General features: G+C 42.1%; 1 protein-coding gene across 3 annotated transcripts in view; it reads left to right on the top strand.

Annotated features, from left to right (window-relative positions):
• The window catches only part of KIF14 (kinesin family member 14), an 82,403-nt gene that overhangs the window by 12,587 nt on the left and 52,419 nt on the right, over nucleotides 1-17,397 (top strand). For all 3 annotated transcript variants that reach the window (XM_029064088.2, XM_029064087.2, XM_029064086.2), the window contains exons 4-10: nucleotides 3,538-3,625; nucleotides 8,472-8,570; nucleotides 13,278-13,330; nucleotides 14,252-14,282; nucleotides 15,441-15,548; nucleotides 16,435-16,551; nucleotides 17,029-17,147. In XM_029064088.2, coding sequence (XP_028919921.1) covers nucleotides 3,538-3,625; nucleotides 8,472-8,570; nucleotides 13,278-13,330; nucleotides 14,252-14,282; nucleotides 15,441-15,548; nucleotides 16,435-16,551; nucleotides 17,029-17,147 — 615 coding nt within the window. The remainder of the gene's footprint in view (nucleotides 1-3,537; nucleotides 3,626-8,471; nucleotides 8,571-13,277; nucleotides 13,331-14,251; nucleotides 14,283-15,440; nucleotides 15,549-16,434; nucleotides 16,552-17,028; nucleotides 17,148-17,397) is intronic.

Here is a 17,397-nt window from a genome sequence, read left to right as displayed (position 1 = left end):
GATTGTTCCAAAGTTTTAAATGGGAATGTTTTAAAATATCAAGTTGCCTCAATGCACCTGTGTAAATATTGTGAAGCTAAAGACCCAAGTTTAAAGAAAATCAGACTGTGGGCAAGAATTTTAAGAAAACATGGAAACTATAATTTGTAGCACTCTATTCCTGGTGTCTGCTGCTGTCAGGCATCGACTGTGCCGTGGCCATGACGTGAATGAAAATATTTGGCATGCTGTTGGAGTTTTGTGAGCTAAAATCACATCTTTTCCAACAGTGACAATTTTCTTCTAGTCCTGCAAAAGAGGGAATAGCTTGATATTTGGATTTTCAGCAGAAATTTAAAATCCACTTGGTTATACACTGGACCGAGGAATTCAATTAACTGTACTTTTCCCTATTAGTCTAATATGGAATTGAATCCAGCTGCCTCTGCTCTTGGAGACCAGATCAGATCTAATTCAAGCCCATATGTTTTTTAATGTGATGCAGGGAAAATTCCAGGTATTTGTTGAAATGACTGATATTTGGAGAGTGACATGTACTGAAAATAATTTTCCTGTTTAGCTGTTTATTTACTTTGTTTCTTATGTAAACAATTGATACTATTTACTGAGCTCTTACTCTATGCTGAGAACTGTACTAAATGTTTGGGAGACGTCAATATAATTGGTAGACACCATTCTTGCCCTCAAGGAGCTAGTTTACAATCTAGATGGAGGGACAAACACTAATGGGGAAACAACTGAGTATGAAGATACGTTCATAAATGCTTTAGAAGAGCAGCGTGGCCTAGTGGATAGGACACTGGCCTTGAAGTCAGAAGGACTTGGGTTCTAGTCCCTGCTCTGTCACTTGTCTGCGGGTGACCTTGGGCAAGTCACTTAACTTTTCTGTGCCTCAGTTACCTCATCTGTCAAATGGGGATTATGACTGTGAGCTCCATGTGGGACATGGACTGTGTCAACCTGATTATGTATACCCCACTACTTAGAACAGTATCTGACACATAGTAAGCACTTAACAAATACCATATGCTGTAGGGAGAGGGGGGCATCTAAGTGCTTAGGGGATAAAGACTCAGGTGATTGGGTTAAAGAAGGAAAGTGTGTGGGAAAATGAGTGCTATTGAGGGCAGTCTTCCTGGAGGAGATATGATTTTAGGAGGGCTTTGAAGGAGGAGAGAGTATTGATCTGTCCATGTATGAAGAAGGAGGGAGTTCCAGGCAAGAGGGAGTGCGTGAGCAAGAGGTCAATGGTAATTCATTTATTTGCATTTATTGAGTGCTTACCGTGTGCAGAGCACTGTACTAAGTGTTTGGAAAGTACAGTTCGGCAATAGATAGAGCCAATCCCTACCCAATAATGGGCTCACAGTCTAGAAGGGGGAGACAGACAACAAAGCAAAACAAATAGACGGGCAACAAGAGAAATGGTAAGAGAAATGAGATCAAGGTGCAATAAGTAGGTTGCTGTAGAGGATGGGTTGTAGTTTAGCCAGGTAAGTAGGAAGGAGAGAGCTGATTTAGTACCTTAAAGCCTGTGGTGAGGATTTTCTGTTTGATGTGGTGGTGGATGGGCAATTGTTGGAGATTCTTAAGGAATGGGGAGATGGGCACAGGACGGTGTTTTAGAAAAATCATCCAGGCAGCAAAATGAATATGAACTGGAACAGGGGAGAGGCTGGAAGGTCCTATAATCTCTGCGATACTATAAGTTCTCTTATAGCAAGTATTTTCAGTGCACCAATAAATCAGTCAGTAGATGCCTTGGCTAGATTGCTGTAAAGAAAAAGGAAATGCTCTTCCAACAGCATGAAACTGGATAGAGCGTAATGGCTTTGGGGTCGGGAAAAATGGTGTGTAGTCATGTCCACATGCACTGTTTCAGAATGGGTGAGAACTTTCTCCCAAGTTGACCTTAACATGAGGTTTTGCAAAATTGCTATTTCAACGTTGTAGTAGAACTGGGGGGGGTTGCGAATTTCAGAAATGTCTTTTTTAAATTAGCCTTTTGATTTCCTGTCTAGCTATTTCTCAGGGTCAATATAACTGAGCCGTAAGTTACATAACTGAACCATCGTCCCCTTTCCTTTGTTTTTTTGGGAGACTAGTTAGGATTGGCATTAAGGCTTGAAAAACATCCTTCAATCTACTGGCCAGTGCTGATCCTTTAGGCAAAAATAGATTAGGGAGGCAATAATTTTGTTAAATCGATACATGAATGTCCTGGAATATAATTGAGGTCATCTGCGGTTCTTGGACTTTGGTTTTCTGGTGAAGAAAGGTCTTCTTTCTGCTAGAGGGAGAGGAGGGGGGAAGACTTGGAGCTGCTTGTTCAAGTGGTTTTTTTGCAGTTTTCCTAAGCGCTTACTATGTGACAAGCACTATACTAAATGCTGGAGTAGATACAAGATAACCGATTTCCATAGGGGGCTCACAGTCTAAACAGGAGGGAGAACAGATAATAATAATTGTAGTATTTGTTAAGTGCTTACTGTGATAAACGCTGTTCTAAGGGCTGGGGAAGATACCGGATGGTCTTGAATCCTCATAATGCAGATGAGGGAACTGAGACACAGAGAAGTGAAGTGACTTGCCCAAGGTCACATAGCAGACAAATGGCAGAGCTGGGATTAGAGCTCAGGTTTTCTGACTCCCAGGCCAGGGGTCTTTCCAATAGGCCACACTGCTTCTCCCTACAGCTCAGCTCACCCTCCATTCATTCCTTCATTCAATAGTATTTATTGAAGCGCTTACTACATGCAGAGCACTGTACTAGGTTCTTGGAATGTACAATTCGGCCACAGATAGAGACAATCCCTGCCCAGTGATGGGCTCACCGTCTAATTGGGAGAGACAGACGGCAAAGCAAAACAGAACGAAACAAAAACAAGACAACATTATCAAGATAAATAGAATCAAGGGGATGTACACCTCATTAACAAAATAAATAGGGTCATAAATAATATATACTGTTCAACATGAGAGACGACAGTATGTTGGATAGCAGAGAGTGGATCTAGAGGCACCTATGGAGCAAGCAGTGTGGCCTAGTGCCTAGAGCACAGGCCAAGCATCAGAATGACATGGATGTTCGTCCCGGCTTTGCCACTTGTGCTACGTGACCTTGGGCAAGTCACTTCACTTCTCTGTGCCTCTGTTAACTCACCTGTAAAATGGGGATTAGGACTGTGAACCCCGTGTGGGACATGGACTGTAGGCAGCTGGATTACCTTATATCTACCCCAGTGCTTAAAACAGTGTCTGACACATAGTAAGCGCTTAACAAATTCCATAAAAGAAGATACAAGGGCCAACTCATGCCTTTTTTGGAGAACAAATAGGTGGACCACTTCAAAATTGTGGATCAACTATATCCATCAACTATATCCATCAACTTTAATCAACAGTTTGAGTGGCTCTTCTCTCCAGATTTGTGTTGTTAGAGTTGTGCTCCATTTTGATTGATTGAGAGTACCATGGTTTTGACAGAATCTCCTTAGCAGCCTCATACTTAATCATAGGTCTTTTTTTTTTTTTAAGGATGATGGGTTTTGGTGAAGAACGAGGAATAATTCCAAGATTTTGTGAAGATCTTTTTGCTCGGGTAGCACAGCAAAAAACACAAGAGGTATGTTTTTGCCCTTAATACTCTTTTATGTATTGAACCTCAAAATGATTCTCCTCCATGGAAATATTTTTATAAATCAATGGTATTTATGAAGCAGTTAGTAACACTGTACTAAGCACTTTTGTCTCTGCAGGAATGCTTCTTCTAACTATACAAGAGAGTTGGTAGACATGATCCCTGCCCTCAGTGAGAAGCAGTATGGCCTAGTAGAAAGAGCGCAGGCCTTAGGGTCAGAAGATCTCGGTTATAATCCCAGTTCCGCCTCTTGTCTGCTGTGTCACCTTGAGCAAGTTATTTAACTCCTCTAGACAGTGGGCAGGGAATGTGTCTACCAATTCTGTTGTACTGTACTCACCCAATGTTCTGCACACAGTAAGCACTCAGTAAATATGATTGATGGATTTGATTGATTCTCTATGCCTTAATTACCACATCTGTAAATTGTGGATTAAGATGGTGAGGCCTATGTAGGACAAGGACCGGGTCCAACATGATTACCTTGTATCAGAGAAGCAGCGTGGCTTAGTGGAAAGAGCCTGGGCTTGGGAGTCCGAGGTCGTGGGCTCGAATCCCAGCACTGCCACCTGTCTGCTGTGTGACTTTGGGCAAGTCATTTAACTTCTCTGTGCCTCAGTTACCTCATCTGTAAAATGGGGATTGTCTGTGAGCCCTACATGGGACAACCTGATTGCCTTATATCTTCTCCAGCTCTTAGAACAGTGCTTGGCACATAGTAAGTGCTTACCAAATATCATCATCATCTACCCCAGCACTTACTATAGTGCCTGGCACATAGTAAGCACTCTGCAGTAGAGACTGGAAAGTAACCTAGAGAGTTTCCTACCTCTGGCCTGGAATGCCCTCTCTCCTCAAATCTGCCATTCACACTTCCCCTCTTCAAAGTCCTACTGAAGGCTGCTCACCTCCTCCAAGAGGCCTTCCCAGACTGAGCCCTCCTTTTCCTCAGCTCCCCCTCCATTCCGCGTCACCTCGACTCGCTCCCTTTGTTCTCTACCCCACCCCACAGTACTTATGTATATTTGTATGTTTCTATAATTCTATTTATTTATATTGACGACCGTTTACTTGTTTTGATGTCTGTCTTCCCCTTCTAGACCAAGCCTGGTGTGGGCAGGGTTGTCTCTATTGCTGAATTGAACTTTCAAAGTGCTCTGCACACAGTAAGCCCTCAATAAATACAATTGAATGGATGAATGAGTGCTCATTCTAAAGCTTGTTTCAAGTGTCATCAAAGAATTGCTCAGCGACACTGTTCTCGGGTGCTCCCTAGCATTACAAAGGGAACCAACTGCAACCTTGCTACCATTTTTTTTTTTTTAAATTGGAAATTGAACTTTAAACACTTACAAATTGCTCCCCAGGGCTGTGGTACTGAACCGATTAGACTGTAAACCCATCAATTGGCAGGGATTGTCTCTATTTGTTGCCAAATTGTACATTCCAAGCACTTAGTACAGTGCTCTGCACATAGTAAGCACTCAATATATACTATTGAATGAATGAATGAATGAACTAGAGAAAAGTCAGAGAAAGTGGCAGACAGTGCAGAGGGCTTTGAACAAGCTTTTTTATTTTTTAATTTTTTTGCCTTTCACATTTTTTTTTAAATTCACCCAAGGAGAAATGAACCTGTACTATTTTTGCACTATCTTCCCCCAACTTCTTATTTACTGTTGAAGCAGTGGTTGACACAGGGAATTTTAATGTGATAATTATTGTGCTGTAGCAGGAATACCTGCCATATATTGTCCTTCTGGAACTTTGTAGCAGTAGGCTGATCAGTTTAATTGATCTAACATGAAGTGTTAACCAAACAATTGAAGGGAAGCAGGATGGCCTAGTAGACAAAACCTGGGCCTGGGAGTCAAAGAACCTGGATTCTCAGTTTGGCTCCACTCCTTGTCTGCTGTGTGACCATGGGCAAGTCACTTAACTTTTCTGTGCTTCAGTTACCTCCTCTTTAAAATGGGGTTTAAATTTTCCCTCATCTATTTAGAATATGAGCCCTGTGTTGGACCTGGGCTGGGTCCAAACTGATTTCTTTGTATCTACCCCAGTGCTTAGAACAATGCCTGATTTATAGTTGGCACTTAATAAATACCTCTTTTTTATTTAAAGGGATCCAAGAGTCATTACTGGGTGCAAGGCTCTGTTTTAGTCACTGGGAAAAATTACAGCGATAATTTGTAGTCAATCAGTGGTATTTATTGAGCATTTACCATTTATAGTGCTTACTATATTGAGCACTGTATTAAGCACTTGAGAGAGTACCAAGAGTAGGTAAACACTATTTTTACCCTCAATAATAATAATAATAATGTTGGTATTTGTTAAGTGCTTACTATGTGCCGAGCACTGTTCTAAGCGCTGGGGTAGACATAGAGGAATCAGGTTGTCCCACATAGGGCTCACAGGGGTAGACATAGAGGAATCAGGTTGTCCCACATGGGGCTCACAGTCTTAATCCCCATTTTACAGATGAGGGAACTGAGGCACAGAGAAGTTAAGTGACTTGCCCACAGTCACACAGCCGACAAGTGGCAGAGCTGGGATTCGAACTCATGAGCCCAGACTCCAAAGCCCATGCTCTTTCCACTGAGCCACGCTGCTTCTCCAAGGGCCCTCAGCATGGCTCAGTGGAAACAGCATGCAGTTGGGAGTCAGAGGTCATGGGTTCTAATCCTGGCTCCGCCGCTTGTCAGCTCTGTGACTTTGGGCAAGTCACAACTTCTCTGGGCCTCAGTTATTACATCTGTCAAAAGGGGATGAAGACTGTGAGCCCCACGTGGGACAACCTGATCACCTTGTATTGGCCCAGCGCTTGGAACAGTGCTTTGCGCATAGTAAGCGCTTAACAAATATCACCATTATTATTATTACAATCTAGCAGGACAAAATATTTGTCTTTAATGGACTTCTAATCAGTGACCAATTTTGGTACAAATATTTGGTAATTCTGGACCCTCACCTTCTCCAAATTTTACATCCCTCTTTAACAGAGAAATTCTCACCTTTTTATGGTATTTGTTAAGTGCTTCCTATGTACCAGGCTTTATTCTAAGTCTGTACATATAGATATTTATTTTTCAACCAGTTTTATTATGTAAGTGGTGGTGATAGAATTGGATTTAAAAAGCAGCAAACAGTAACCAATAAGCTATACAAAATATGGCTAATTTAAGCATCACTTGCACTAACAGCAATCTACCTATTTTGAAATCGTATTCTACCAATTTTCCTGAACTTTAGGATGACAAGATTGTAAAAATTATGCAGCTTAAAACCTGCTAGTATTCCTTTCTTTCTGAAAGGAAGGGGAGGTGACTTACTTTTTCTTGTGCCGATAGGCTTAGCCACTTAGACATTTCTATATTGGTAAAAAAAAAATTCCAGAGAGTAGCAGGTGCGTTAGCAGGTATATGTAAACGCACAATGTCCGGTTGCCATTAATGTGTGGTATTGAGACTGCTATTTCCAGGATTCCTACCAAATGTTCCTTCATTCAATTGTATTTATTGAGCACTTATTGTGTGCATAAGTACTAAGTGCTTGGGAGGGTACAATAATAGACACATTTCCTGTCCACAATGAGCCTACAGTTTAGAGGGTGAGACTGACCATATGAATTAATTACAGATGTGTATGTAAGTGCTATGGGACTGAGAGAGGGGATGAATAAAGGGAGCAAGTCAGGGTGACACAGAAGGGATTGGGAGAGGAGGAAAGGAGGACTTAGTCTGGGAAGGCCTCTTGGAGGAGATGTGCCTTCAGTAAGGCTTTGAAGAAGGGGAGAGTCTGTCAGATTTGAGGAGGGAGGGCGTTGCAGGCCAGAGATGGGACATGGATGAGGGGTTGGCGGAGAGATAGAAGAGATTGAGGTTCATTCATTCATTCAGTAGTATTTATTGAGCGCTTACTATGTGCAGAGCACTGGACTAAGCGCTTGGAATGTACAAATCGGTAACAGATACAGTCTCTGCCCTTTGACGGGCTTACAGTCTAATCGGGGGAGACGGACAGACAAGAACAATAGCAATAGAATAGGTACAGTGAGAAAGTTAGCACTAGAAGAGCAAAGTGTGTGGGCTGGGATGTAGTAGAATAGAGAGGAGACATAAGAGGGGGAAAGGGGATTGATTGCTTTGAAGCCAAAGGTGAGGAGTTTCTGTTTGATGTGGAGGTGGATAGCTTTCCCCCTCCAGGAGGCCTTCCCAGACTGAGCCCTTCTTTTCCCTCTGCTCCTCCTCCCCTCCCCATCGCCCCTTCTCCCTCCCTCTGCTCTACCCCCTCCCTGCCCCACAGCACTTGTGTATATTTGTACATGTTTATTATTCTATTTATTTTATTAAGGTTGTAGATATATCTATAAGTCTATCTATTTTGATGCTATTGATGCCTGCCTACTTGTTTTGTTGTCTGTCTCCCCCTTCTAGACTGTGAGCCCGTTGTCGGGGGTAGGGAATGTCTCTATCTGTTGCTGAATTGTACTTTCCAAACACTTAGTACAGTGCTCTGCACAAAGCAAGCACTCAGTAAATACGATTGAATGAATGAATGGGCAACCACTGGAAGTTCTTGAGAAGCGGCAGGGATGTGGCTTGAATGGAGTCACCAGGCATCTGGAGTCCTCCAGCCACGTCGTTGCGCTGAGTTCTGCTCTTGCACTTCCGACGGATTTGAACTGCCCTCCACAGCTAGTGCTACTCATTGGCAAGGAATATGGGAATGAAGACCTCCGATAGCAATATTTTAGGAGAGTAGATATTAGAACTCTGTTCCTTCGGCAATGCAGATTTGGCAGTTTATGCTTGTCTCTTTTCACTAGATATCATATCACCTGGAAATGAGCTTCTTTGAAGTCTACAATGAGAAGATTCACGATCTGCTCGTTGTTAAAGCTGAAAATGGACAGAAGAAACAACCGGTGAGATTTTTTTAAAATTGCCTAGAAAATCTAATTGAGCTCTTTAGAAATTTATGGATTGCATTGCTCTATTTTGATGGCATATAGAGATTTTTGGGATGAAACGGACAGCACAGGTGAGAACTACAGCTCCTTTGTTATTGTCCATTAGTGAAATAGTCGTTGCCCTCTATTTAAAATGGAGTGTGCTGTACAGCATAGAAGACATGGTTGTGAGAGACACTTGAATTCACGAATCAAGGAGCTCAAAAAATAAATGAATTATACTGTGAGAAAGCAATGACAAGGAATTTTAAGTATACTTTTAATATGGGCCCTACTTTGAAAAAGTTTTGGCTGGTTGGTCACATTTTCCTCCCTTCTGCGTCGCCCTTGCACGTGGATTTGCTCCCTTTATTCCACACCTCACTCAGCCCCACAGCACTTAATGTTCACGAGAAGCAGTGTGGCTTAGTGGAAAGAGCATGGGTCTGAGAGCCAGAAGGACCTGGGTTCTAATCTTGGCTCTGCCACGTGTATGCTGTGTGACCTTGAGCAAGTCACTTAACTTCTCTGTGCCTCAGTTGCCTCATTGGAGATTGATAATGTGAGCCCTATGTGGGACACAGACTGTGTCCAACCTGATTAACTTGTATCTACCCGAATGCTTAGAATAGTGCTTGGCCCATAGTGAGCACTTAACAAGTTCCATAATTATTACTATTAATATTAATGTCTACCTCCCCTTCTAGCTCATTGTGGGCAGGGAACATGTTTACCAACTCCATGCATTCATTCAATCATATTTATTGAGTATTCACTGTGTGCAGAGCACTGTACTAGCATTTAGGAGAGTACGAAACAACAATAAACAAACACATTCCCCACCCACAACAAGCACACAGTTTAGAGGAGGGGAGACAGACACCGATACAAATAAATAAATGACAGATATGTACATAAGTGCTATGGGGCTGGGAGGGGGAAGAACAAAGGGAGCAAGTCAGGATGATGGAGAAGGGAGTGGGAAAAGAGGAAAGTGGGGGATTAGTTTGGGAAGGCCTCTTGTAGGAGATGTGCCTTCAGTAAGGCTTTGAAGTTGGGGAGAGTAATTGTCTGTCGGATTTGAGGAGGGAGGGCATTCCAGGCCATGGATATGGCTGGCAGGACTAGGGCTAGGGGTTGGCAACACAGGTGAGATGGAAGCACAGTGAGCGGGTTAGCATTAGAAGAGTGAAGTGTGTGGACTGGATTGTAGTAGGAGAGTAGCATGGCAGTAGTAGTGAGGCAGGAGGGGGCAGGTGCTTTAAAGCCAGTGGTGAGGTGTTTTTGTTTGATGAGGAGGTGGATGGGCAACCACTGGAGTTTTTTTTAGAAACGGAGTGACATGTCCTGAATGTATTTGTAGAAAAATGATCCAGAAAGCAGAGTAAAGTGTGGACTGGAGTAGGGAGATACAGGAGGTCAGCAAGGAGGCTGTTGCAGTAATCCAGGTGGGACAGGATGAGTGGTTGTATTAACATGGTAGCAGCTTGGGTGGAGAAGAGAGGGTGGATTTTAGCCATGTTGCGAAGGTGGGACCGACAAGATTTAGTGATGGACTGAATATGTGGGTTGAATGAGAGAGAGGAGTCAAAAGATGACGCCAAGGTTACGGGCTTGTAAGATAGGAAGGATGGTGGTGCTGTCTACGGTGATGGAAAAGTCAGAGGAAAGATGAGGTTTGGGTGGGAAGATAAGGAGCTTTGTTTTGGACATGTTAAGCTTGAGGTGACAGGAGGACATCCAAGTAGAGATATCTTGAAGGCAAGAGGAAATGCAAGACTCCAGAGAGTGAGAGAGATCAGGGTTGCAGATGTAGATTTGGATATCATCCACATAGAGGTATTAGCCATAGGAGCAAATGAGTTCTCCAAGAGAATGGGTGTAGATGGAGAATAGAAAGGGTCCCAGATTTGAGTCTTGAGGGACCCCCACAGTTAGGGGGTAGGAGGCAGAGGAAGAGCTTGTGAAGAGATAGAATAAATGGCCAGAGAGATAAGAGAAGAACCAGGAGAGAACAGAGTCAGTGAGTCAATGTTGGATAACGTTTACAGGAGAAAGGGGTGGATGACAGTGTAGAAGGCAGCTGAGAGGTCAAGGAGGATTGGGATGGATTAGAGGCTATTGGATTTGGCAAGAAAGAGATCACTGTTGACCTTTGAGAGGGTTGTTTCTATGGAGTGAAGGGAAACTAGACTAGAGGAGGTTCAAGAAAGAATTGGAGGAGAGGAATTCGAGACGGCAGGGTTAGACAACTCCGTCAAGGGGTTTGGAGAGGAATGGTAGGAGGGAGTTGGGATGATAACTGGAGGGAGCCAAGGGGTCAAGGGAGGGTTTTTTTAGGATGGGGAGATATTGGTACATTGGAAAATAGTGGGAAGAATCCATTGGAAAGCGAACAGTTGAAGGTGACCGTTGGGGAAGGAAGAAGGAGTCGGATAGCAGGTGGAGGGGGGCTGGCTTTGGAGGGGAGACAGGAGATCTCCTCTGGAGATATTGCTGGGAAGGATGGAAGAGTTGAAGCGGGGCTGAAAGGGGGAGGCAGGAGCGATTTTAGCGAGTGCATATCTGATAGTGTGAATTTCCTTCATAAAGTAGGTGGCCGGGTCACTGGGGGGCAAGGGATGAGGTGGGCATGAGGGGATAGGGGGCCTGAGAAGGGAGTTAAATGTCTAGGCCAACTGGAAAGGGTGATGGGCGTGGGTGTTAATAAGGGTGGAGAAATAATTTTGCCAGGCAGAGGAGAGGGAAGAGTTAAAGCGTGCAAAGATAAGCTTGAAGTGGACAAAGTTGGCCTGATATTTAGATTTCCTTCAGCAGTGTTCTGCTGCTCGTGCACAAGAGCGAAGGAGGCGGATTGTGGAGGTGATCCGGGGCTGTGGATTAGTGGTACGAGATCGATGAAGAGATAGGGGAGTGATCGAGTTGAGATCGGTAGAGAGGGTGATAAGAGCATCTATTCTATCATCGAGAGAGGGTAATTTGGGTAAGGAGACTAAGTGGGGCATGATGAGTTGAGAAAATTGGAAGGGGTCAAAAGATCGGAGGTCTCTGGAGGAGTAGTACAGATTTATGGGGAGGAGGTGTGTGGGAGAGGAGGCAGATGATGAAGTTATGGTCAGACAGAGAATAGAGATTGTGCAGTGGTTAGAGATGATGAGATAGAGCATGTTTGGACTCTCCCAAGCACTTAGTACAGTGCTCTGCACACAGTAAGTGCTCAGTAATTATGATTGATTTTGGAGAGTGAACTCAGTAGATGCTAGTAAAAGGATAAATTTTCTGGAATTTTTCAGTCAATACTATTTGTTGAATGCTCACTGGGGCAGGCACTAAGCAGGAAGGAATATTTTTTTCTCTGTTATTCATTTTTCTCCATGGGTGCAGCACTTATGTTTTAGGTTTTTTACTTTTAGTATACTGATATTGATTGTACTTGGAGTTAAAAAGTACACTCTGCAATACCACAAAAATTATGTTTGGAAAAAAAAATGCAGTGAAGTTACAGTTATTACAAAGCAGCATGGCTCAGTGGAAAGAGTCCGGGCTTGGAAGTCAGAGGTCATGGGTTCAAATCTTGGCTCTGCCACTTGTCAGCTATGTGACCGTGGGCAAGTCACTTAACTTCTCTGTGCCTCAGTGACCTCATCTGTAAAATGGGGATTAACTGTGAGCCTCACGTGGGACAACCTGACTACCCTGTATCCACCCCAGCGCTTAGAACAGTGCTCTGCACATAGTAAGCGCTTAACAAATACTGACATTATTATTATTATTATTGTTATTACAAAGGCCCCTCTGGTGTGTGGGGGGAATGGGTTAGCCAGTGGAACAAGCCGACATCTTCTACCACAAGGCCCCTGCCCTCACTGGCTGTTTTTACACCCCAGCCAGCTGCAGAGTGGATCCCAATGAGGCTGAACTCATCATTAGTAGTTCTGCCTTGTCCTATAATTGCCCCAGAATGACAGTTTCTCAGATCTTGAGCTTAGGTCCTGGTTCATTTGATATAATAGAAAAATCTGCCACTTAGTTGAGAAGTAAATTGTGTAGTTATACCAAAACTTAAAAAAAAGTTTAATTGGAAACAATGGTCTCATTACATTTATAAATCTATTAATTGATGGTGGAACCATTGTCTATCATTCTTGCTAAGTTCAAGAGAAGCAGAGTGGCTCATTGGAAAGAACCCAGGCTTGGGAATCAGAACTCAGGGTTCTAATCCTGGCTCTGCTGCTTGCCAGTTGTGTGATTTTAGACAAGTTACTTCACTTCTCTGTGCTAAATTACCTCGTCTGTAAAATGGGGATTAAGACTGTGAGCCCCATGTGGGACAACCTGATCACCTTGTATCCCCCCAGCATTTAGAATGGTGCTTTGCATATAGTAAGCGCTTAACAAGTATCACCATTATTATTATTATAGGCAGGGAACTGGTCACAAATTCAGTTTTATTGTACCCTCTGGTGCTTAGTACAGTACTCTCCATATAAAAAGTGCTCAATAAATACCACTGATTGATTTGATTCTTGCTTTTCTATTAGTAATGGTGGGAGACTTTGCTATTGTTCCAAGAAAAATAAGCGGAAAAATATTTTGATCAGATTCAGAATCACACATGGAAGAATGATCCTTTTCAGTTCAACTGTGACTCTGTGATGTTTTGCTTCCGTTTGTTTTTTCCAGCTCAGAGTAAGGGAACATCCAGTGTCTGGGCCCTATGTAGAAGACCTATCTGTGTAAGTCCTTACAAATGTCATCGTACTCACCCAAGTGCTTAGTACAGTGCTCAGCACACAGTAAGCACACAATAAATGCAAGTGACTATTTGAAATTGTGTCCTGGGGCTACAGATCCTCCCCCTTCACCTCCCCTCAGCTAAGCCCCCTTTCCCTCTGCTCCTCCCCCTTCCCCACTCCAGCACTTTTCTCATTTGTATATATTTTTTATTACCCTATTTATTTTATTAATGAGGTGTACATCCCCTTGATTCTATTTATCGTGATAATGTTGTCTTGTTTTTGTTTTGTTCTATTTTGTTCTGCCGTCTGTCTCCCCCGATTAGACTGTGAGCCCGTCAATGGGCAAGGATTGTCTCTATCTGTTGCCGAATTGTACATTCCAAGCGCTTAGTACAGTGCTCTGCACATAGGAAGCGCTCAATAAATATTATTGAATGAATAAATGAGTAATGTATTTGAAGAGACTGTCACACGACCTGCCCATTTTTACTCATTAAATTGCCTTGTTTCTTTGAATCCCAACCCCATTTATCTCTTCTACCTTTCCTACATTACTTCTGACAAAGCTTCCATATAGGGGGGCTCATCTTTGCTGCAGGAAGGAGGAAGGAGAGGAGAGAATCATCTTAGCTCAGACAAAACCCCAGAAGCACCCCCAACATAGAGAGAGAGGCTGACTTTGGCCTTTAGGAGTGACCCCTTTCTCTTCATCACAGGAAAGAACTGCTATCCCAGTAACACATTCTAATCTAGTAATCCTATGGGATTTTTTTTTTTATGTACATGAGTGATGGAGACTCACAAATGTAGTTAACCTGATTTTTCAACTGTGTAAAATCATTGTTGGGTGGGAACAAATAGCATCGATTTCAAGGGGCTCGCTCTCTAAATTTTTCTCTTTGTTGTTTGTTTTGATAGAAATGTGGTCAGTTCTTCCTCTGATGTCCAGGTAAGAAGTCCATGCTTTGGATAGTAGACAGAGCACAGGCCTGGGAATTAAAAGAAACTGGGTTCTAATCCTGGCTCTGCCACTTGTCTGCTGTGTGCCCTTGGGCAAGTTATTTGACTTCTCTGTACTTCTTTTGCAAAATGGGGATTAAGACTGGGAGCACAATTTGGGAGAGTGACTATGTACAACCTGATTATTTTATCTGTCCAGTGCTTAGTTCAGTGTCTGGCGCAAAATAAGTGCCATTTCAAAAAAAAAAAAAGGTAAGATTGGGAAACTATTTTCTATACTTTCTACTGATCATAAAGGATATCGATGTTAGTGAAAATTTTGTTCTTAATTTCACTCATTAAATGCCTAAGGACTATGCAAGAAGCTAATCTTATTAGACTATTACAGATTAATATCTTCATCAGTTTAAACTGAAAATGATAAGGAGATTTCACTTTTTGCAATTCCCATTTCATTTTTGGTCCTTACAGTGGAACATTTTTTTAATACTTTTTTTCTTATAAGATTATTTTATTACTTTATCATTGCATTTATTATGTACTTACTATGTGTCAAACATTATTCTAAGCACTGGGGTAGATACAAATTTATTAGGCTGTACACAGTTCCTGTCTCACAAGGGGTTCACAGTTTACGTAGGAGGGAGAACACAGTAAGTCTTCAATAAATACAATTGATTGATTGATTTAACTTTTGTTTTATCTTAGGACTTATATGTGTTCTTAAGCATAGCCTAAGAGCACAGGCCAGGAAGTCAGAAGGAGCTGGGTTCAAACCCTGACTCCACTTTTCTGTTTTGTGAAATCGGGCAAGTCACTAAACTTCTCTGTGCTTAGTTCCCTCATCTGTAAAATGGAGATTAGGACTGTGAACCCCATGTGGGACAGGGACTGTGTCCAACCTGATTAGCTTGTATCCATTCCAGTGCTTAGTATAGTGCCTGGCACATAGTGAACACTTACCAAATGCCATAATTATGATTATTTCTGTAGAAGGAACACAAAGGTGTAAAGTCAAACTCTAACAAGGATAAAAATCGGTCAATGTTACATTAATTCGGTGAACTTGTAGTTTAATGGGTGTGTTTAGCAGGTCGGTTGGCCACTGTGGATTTCATATTCTGTTTTAACTGTCATACCCTATTAGAGCTGGCTCGAACTAGGAAATAAACAGAGAGCAACTGCCGCCACTGGCATGAACGACAAGAGCTCAAGATCCCATTCTGTTGTTACCCTTGTGATGACTCAGACAAAGGTATTTTGGGGAGATAACGTCTTTATAAAAATAAAGAGCTTTAACCGCCAGTAGACTAAGGAGAATAAAATCTTAGTCCCCTGCCATGGATTCATTCTACAGACTCACTCAGCAATTCTCAAATATATTTATGCTTAACCTCTGAATGGCCTTCTATCCCCTGAGGCTGATTTCCCGGCTGTTCCCAAAACATTATTCATTCATTCAATAGTTTTTATTGAGTACTTACTATATGCAGAGCACTGTACTAAGTGCTTGGAATGTACAATTTGGCAACAGATAGAGACAATCCCTGCCCAGTGATGGGCTCTGTTCAAGTATTTCCCAAGTACAGAACACTGTTACGTACTAACCACTTGGGAGATTATAGAGTTCCGATGACAGAATCAAAGAACACTCTTCCCCCTGGTAGGGAAGAGATGAAGAGGGTGCTTAAAGGGGCACAGATTCATTCAGTTGTATATACTGAGTGCTCAATAAATAGGATTGAATGAATTGAATGGTACCTGTTCTTGATAGCTAATTATCTTGCTAGGTTCATTTTTGTCTTTCGAGTCATTCGATCAATGTGTGGGAGCATTGAGAGGAAGGTGCTCTGGTTTGGGACTGGTTTGAGAGTTTAAATGAGAGTACTCTGGTTTGAGAGTTTAAATGCATAAACTCTCCGGGGCTTATGTGATCCCTGCTCTATATTTATAGTTTAGACTTCATCGATATATCTTCTCTTGGGAAATTTGCAGTATTAAACATACAAGCAGGGATTGCCTTTGAAATAAGTGGACGTGTCGCAGAAATCCACTTCTTTCGAAGGCTTTTATTTTGTGGTGTGCACTTGAAGAGTCCAAATCAGTTTTTTAGACCAATAAGCTGCAAACCTTTTCTGTAGACAGAGTATGTGGAAGAAGAAGAACACGATCACAGGATCACAAGTCGTATAAATCTAATAGACCTGGCAGGGAGTGAACGCTGCACTACAGCTCAGACCAGTGGGGAACGGCTGAAGGTAAATATCTTCTCTCGAAAAAAAATATAGTACAGAGTATTAATGTGAGGTGAAAAAATAAACTGCACACAAGTTTGGCTTATAAGCTCGTTGTGGTCACGGAATGTGTCTACCAACTTTGTATTATACTATTCCAAGTGCTTTGTTCCGTGCTCTGCACAAAGTGAGAGCTCAATAAATACCACTGATTGATTATACTCACATGCTGTAACAGAGGGATATGATCTTTCATTGAATTGGTGTATTGCTGTTGCTTGAGGGGAACTACAATTGATCCCTAAAAATCCAAGTTATTAGACAGTGTTTAAGAACTTTTTCCCAAGAACACTGGTGTTACCACAACCCTAAGATGACTGCATTGAAAACTTTGGGTAGTTATAGGAGAGAGATGATGTAGATAGCAGTTTTTTTTTAAATTATGTAACAGAAAGAAATGTGTTAAACATAAAATGCATATTTTTTTTTGCTTTCCTTTAGGAAGGTGCTAGTATTAATAAGTCATTACTGACTCTGGGAAAAGTAATTTCTGCACTCTCTGACCAAGTGTACAACCAAAAGAGGGTTTTTATTCCATATCGTGACTCTGTTCTTACTTGGTAAGCGTGCTTTAAACTAAGTGTTCTACATGGCAGTTCAGTTGATTGTGATGGGGGAAAGAACAATATCTCCCCAAGTAAATATAGTAAACATTATTTACATTGTTTGTTATCCCAGGAATCAATCTGGGCAATGTCACCACATTTCAGAGTTGATACATTTTGTGGATATGTCCCAGTTTTTCTAAATATGATTAGGTGTGTGCCTGGTTGTGAAGACTTCCTGAATGTGTGTGAATATATAGAGAAG

This window comes from Ornithorhynchus anatinus, chromosome 4 (assembly GCF_004115215.2).
Source record: "Ornithorhynchus anatinus isolate Pmale09 chromosome 4, mOrnAna1.pri.v4, whole genome shotgun sequence".
NCBI classification, from domain to species: domain Eukaryota; kingdom Metazoa; phylum Chordata; class Mammalia; order Monotremata; family Ornithorhynchidae; genus Ornithorhynchus; species Ornithorhynchus anatinus.
Note: the sequence above shows the minus strand (reverse complement) of the source record. Positions and strands in the feature narration are given on the sequence as shown.